The following is a 5,573-nucleotide window of genomic DNA, read 5'->3' as shown; positions in this document are numbered from 1 at the left end:
TGTGGACCCGCCCCGCCGGCGGGCAGCCAGACCGGTCTCCTCTCCAGCAACACGCTGGGGTGGAGAGCTGGCCCCTGCCACCAGCGATGCTCCCCAGCTCTCACTTCCCTGTGCCTTCCAACCCTGTGGAAGGGCTGGAAGCTCTTAAAGGTCTTCTCTGCGACAAGCAAAGTGGTGCCCTGGGGCTCGGCAGAAGGCAACAGGGGTGGAGTTTAGCAGCACACTGTGCAGGTCAGAGGCAATCGGTGAACTCTACCCTTGGCCACGACTTCTGCAGAGCTGTGAAATTTCCCTCTGCTTCTGAGATCCACGTCCTCCAGGTCATCACCTTAACTGGCTAACAGCAAACTGTCGGGGAGCAGGGCAGGGGGCGAACAGTGGCGCGGAGGCAGCAAACATCTCAGCTATTGCTGGGCAATGGCTGCGCTTCCCTCCCAAACGCGATCCATTCACTGCCTCTTGCCACTGTGCCAAGAGAGTGGAACCCTTGTGAAACCAGATCCAAACGAAGCCAAGGTCACGGGGATGTGTTGAGATGAATGGAGCACTCCCAGAAGACGTGGGCCAACTGGCTCACGGACAAACCATTCATTCCATAGGATTCCCCTGTGTCAAGCTGCACAGCCCATTCAAAACAAAATGAAACAGAAAAACCCCTCCACCCGGCAGCCAGGGCGCCGGCTCCCTTCCCTTCCCACCCCTGCTTCTAGCTTAAACCAACAGCCGGGAGGTGTTTGTGGGGTGCTACCCAGGATGAGCAGCATAGTGGGGTTCCAGGGCCCTAAGAGACAGTCGAATACCAACAAACTCTACCCACTGGCCGCCAGCTCTTGGTTTTGCTCCTGCAGAACCACTGCGCAGCTCTGTTGTGTCTGTTGGGCAGCTGGAAAGACGCTGCTGGGTATTAAAGGAACACCTCACTTTGGACCCCGTCCAGAAAGTGCATGAAGCATCACAGCAACCTCTCCGACCTCAGCCTGGCCTGAAGTTAGTGGGATTTGGTATCAGATTTTCACCATGTACTCTCCTGGCTTCCTTGAAGAAGAGTGGAGTGAGGGGTGAAGAGGAGGAGGAAGGACAACCCGGTCTCACCTCTTGTTCTGAGAGCCCGTCGATGATTTCTGACACCTCGTGCTCGCTGCGGGCGGCTGACATGGAGAGCCCGCCGCTGCCCCTCTGTCCTACCCTGCTGGGAAAGGGCAGTGAAACACTCAGATGCTCCGTTTTGTAAACCACATCCACGACAAGTCTCTGGCCCCGCTGTCCTCCTTGTTGACCTCCATAATGGCCATACCCCAACACCCCACCCAGGCCACCCTATCCCACACTGCGGGAATGGAGCCTGCCACAGCCCCACGGACTCTGGCAGCACTTGCTACTGGCCAGAGAGCACTGTCCCCGTGTCCCCCAGGTTTAGGGCTTGAGATCCTCAGACTGCCTTCCTTACCTGAGCCAAGAGTCACTGCCTGGATCACTACAACGGAAGGACATTTCATACCCACCGTACTCTCCCCCATGTTCTCTCCTGTTCCTCACACTGCAGCAGTGGCATAAAGGCGCCAGTGTCACCACCAAGCCGTTAGCACGGTGGCTCCGCAGCTCAGTTGCAAATGCCACAGGAACTTTTAAATCAAAACCAGCCACTGACATCTTTCCACCCCCAACGTCCCCCAACGTAACAGCCATGCATCCCAATGAACTGAAACTTTTCTAATTAAGCATGTAAAACCTCAAAACATTTCTCAGTACCCTTTCTCCCCTTCTCTTTAAGACAAAACAAAGCCGCCGAGTAGGAAGTTTGGACCCGCCCTGCTGTTTGGGGCACAAGGACAGGATTCTGGCAGAAGGGTTTGGGTTCTGTGCACACCAGGTGTTCCTGGGCAAGATCCCAGGACTGAAATGGGAAGGATGGGGAGTTTTCAGTGAGAAGGGTGGAGATCATGAAATTGTGTCTCCTCCTGGCAGCAAACAATATGATCTCAGTTGTACTTCCAGTGAGGAGGAGAAAATGGACAGGGGATGGGACAGACAGGAGACCTCCCTTTCAGCGAGACGCTTTGCTCCTTTCCTGTCATCTGCAGCCATTCCTATAACCTCTGCAGGCCCTTCCTCGCCCTGCCCATGCTCCCATCAAAGCATGTGCCTGTATTAAATCATCAGCTTGTCTTGTACATCTTGATGGCGGCCCACCAGGAAGGCAGTAATTAGTGCTGTCCTGGTCAGGCAGCCAGCACAAGGGAGCTGCCCCTTGCTCCAGGAGATCAGCAGCAGAGGGGAGAGGGGCAACCACACTCTTGACCATTTTCCTTCATTCTTGGCTCTGTGCCGGGCAAAAAGCAGCAAAGCTGCTTGTCTGTGGGCTCCTGCCTTCAACTAGAAGGGGAGAGAGGGACCGATAGCCATCCCAGCCCACTCTTCCCACAAACAAATCCCACTCCCGTCCCCAAAGAAAAGAGAAAGGCTGTCCGATACCAGCTCAGCCCCTTCCTACCGCTTCTCCTCTAACCTCTGCATGCGCTCTTGCAGTTCCCGCTGCTTCCGGATCTCCGGGAATTGCTTCTCATAGTATTCCCGCACTTTGCTCTCTTTGGCACGGCGCCGGGGGTTATTTTCGATGCGCTCCACTTTTTTTTCCCAGGCCTCCATCAGCTGGTCATAGCGCTGGCAAAACTTCTGTTCCTGAAAGGGCAGAGGGAGAGAGGGAGCTCAGGAATGGTGCCTGGGAAGGGCAGCTCCTCCAGGCCTGTGCCTCGACGGCTGCTCAGGCTGAGCATGAGTCACGTTGCTTCAAGAAATTCAGTTTAAATGAACATGGGCAGGCTCCAGGGGCTGGGACCAACCCAAGGGTAAATTCTCAAAACATGTCATCAGGTACCCTCAGGCTTTTCCCTTCTAGACCCAACACCTGTGGTAAAACCAGGACTCTTGCCCAGCGTGGCTGTGCCCACCCACCACACCTTCTGCCTGAGCACCCTCCAGCACCGCGGGGTGCTTGATTCAGCAACCAAAGCCCTGGCGCTGGGGAGGGATCCCCTGCTCCAACACAGGCACATCGCCTGCCTGAGGCCACCAATCAAAGGACTGAAACAAGGCTTTGGGAGGTGACATGGGAGAGCAGGTCCCTGCCGTGCGAGCAGGGTGTGCAGAGCTGCTGTTTTAGAGCTGTCAGTTCATCATGTGGAGAGAGGCTTGACAAGGTGTCCATGGCCAGACATCCCTTCCTACCCACCCACACCGGCCCTGGCGCCCACGGCTCAGCGCCGGCAATGCCAGTGGGGTCACAGGGCAGCTCCCCACGTGCACCTGGCTCCCTGAAAGCAAAAGCTGGGCACTCAGCTCCTGTTTGAGACCAGTGTCATGGTGGCCTGGCCATGCCATGATGCCATCAGCTCCTTTCACCATCCTGGAACACAAAACATTATGTTGGCTGTTACTCCTCCTTTTTGGCTTTCTGGCCCAGGAGTGGGATGAGCACATCCCTACTGAGGGCAAACGCAGGCTCTGCTGACACACAGCACTGCGAGGGGTTTCCACACCACGTGCCCCCCGGGTCATGTCCTCACAGCACACCCGCACAGGTCCAGCACCGCACTTCTCCCTGGTATTGATGGGACCAGCCCGGTGAGGTCCACACCGAGAAGATGCCTTGCCACCGTCCCCAGCGTGGCGGCGGTGACAGCAGTACTGGCACCCAGCCTCAGGCGAAAGCAGCTGGGTGACCAGCACAGGTCTTAAGGTTTCGTTTTGAGTGAAACAAATGTCTTCTAGGTCCCAAATTGGGAAGCGAAAGCAGATGTTGCTCTACAAAAATCAACGGCAAAGCCCAGGTTGCCTCCCACCCCACCTCCAGCACGGGCGGCTCGGCACTGGTACGCTCGGCACCACAGCAGAGACGGGGAAATCCAGATTTCAAAGAAATAAACTCATTCTTGCCACTGCCGCCCCATGACCAGAGGGAAGTCCATGGCTGTAGGATTTCCCAGATGTGCTCTACTCATCTCACTCGCAGCCACCAAAAAAATTTGGGAAGAAGTAAAAATCCCCCAAGCCGATGGAAACACCAGGTTCCAGGTCAGGAGGCAGCTGGGTTACCCCAAGCCAAGCAGGTCAGTTGTGCCGTGGACCCCGAGCACTAGAAGTTCCACAGCCTGTCACTGGTGCCAGGCACCTGCGGCAAACCATGGCCGGTATCGTGCTGAGCCCGGCACATGGGCTGGGTCCAGCCATCCCAGAGCTGGCAATGAGTCAAGCGCAGCAACGTGTCCTGTGATCCCCATGGACTGTTGAAGGCTCCCTGACAGTAACGTGGGGCAGACAAAGGCCCTCAAGCCCTGCAGCTGATGCAGGCTAACGCTCTCCCCTGTAAATAAATTAATTCCCATTCATACGCCCAGAGTGGCTTTCCTGCCCTCACGGATGCACAGGAGGTGCTTGGGTTTTGACAGGAGCTGAAGAAAACAGTGGTAAGATGAAAGCAATGAATGAGAATAAAAATAAAAATGCCCTACAAGCCACCAAGCAGAATCCTGTGCCACGGACAAGGAGCTATAGGTGACGCCAACAAACCAAGGCAGCTCGGAGAAATCACAGCTGCTGCGGTTTTACCCCTCCTGAAGTGATGCCATCAGCCCCCTGAAAACGAGAGCTCCCACCCTGCCAGGAAATCTGCTGCATCCTCCTGCTCTGAGAGCATCGCATTTGGGAAGAGGCTAAAAATACCCTGCAAAGTTTATCAAGCCTCAGCGCTGGGAGGCAGCTGGTGCCCCGTGCTGCGTGCCAGCCCGCGGCACGGCCGGGAGCAGCCCAGCACGAGGGCTCGGCCTGGTGAAAAGCTTCAAGGCTTTGAAAGGTTTTTTATTCCCCGTGGGAATGAGCCAGCCCTGGGTCCCTCATCACCAGCGCCCCGGCAGAGCCTCCTGGCACAGCCGCCGGGCTGTTTCGCAGCTGGCGGGGCGGCTCTTTCTCTTCCTTTTCCTCCACTTTTTGGGACCACTGGATGAAAGCTTTACCCGCAATTCCTCTTTTAAGGAAGCGGTGCTTGCAGATTGAAGAAGCAACACCAGTGTCACGCTGGTGACTGCCCCAGCAGCTCACACCCTGGCAGTGGGGTGGGCAGTATCGAAGCTCACACAGCTCAGCCCTCCGGAGCGCATCTGCTTTCTTAAAGCCCTTCCCGTCATGGAGCAAAGCGATTCTTCCTGCCACACGAGCTCCAAACGCCACCGCAGCGGGGCTGGTCTGCAGCATCCCCGTCCAGCGCTGGGACACATGCTCCCTGCAGTGTTCTGCCATCCTTCATAAGCCAACATTACAGGCACCTTATAGCACTGGGCATTCCTCAGATCTTCACAGCTCAATCACCAGGAGAAGCTCTCAGTCGGGCACTTCAAGAGCAGAAGTGTCTATTCCTTCTTCAAGCATCCTCTGAGCAGCCTTAAGCAAATGTGTCCATTCCTGAGCAACCATCTGTGCTGGCTTTTAGCATCGGTGCTTCCTCTGCTCCCCTTCCCGGCTGGGCTCACCAGCCCATCAGCCTCTCAATCACACAAGTGATGGCGAGCCAAATCGGACCT

At 56.2% G+C, this 5,573-nt stretch overlaps 1 protein-coding gene across 1 annotated transcript in view; it reads right to left on the bottom strand.

The window, feature by feature from the left end:
* Window positions 1-5,573, bottom strand: part of LOC104497365 (nuclear receptor corepressor 2-like) — a gene marked incomplete at both ends in the record, with an annotated part of 33,710 nt that overhangs the window by 7,741 nt on the left and 20,396 nt on the right. Inside the window, 2 exons of the mRNA XM_010140605.1 lie at window positions 1,093-1,189; window positions 2,507-2,679. Coding sequence (XP_010138907.1) covers window positions 1,093-1,189; window positions 2,507-2,679 — 270 coding nt within the window. The remainder of the gene's footprint in view (window positions 1-1,092; window positions 1,190-2,506; window positions 2,680-5,573) is intronic.

This window comes from Buceros rhinoceros, unplaced genomic scaffold, assembly GCF_000710305.1.
Source record: "Buceros rhinoceros silvestris isolate BGI_N320 unplaced genomic scaffold, ASM71030v1 scaffold10347, whole genome shotgun sequence".
Taxonomy (NCBI): Eukaryota; Metazoa; Chordata; class Aves; order Bucerotiformes; family Bucerotidae; genus Buceros; species Buceros rhinoceros.
This window is presented reverse-complemented; position numbering and strand designations above follow the sequence as displayed.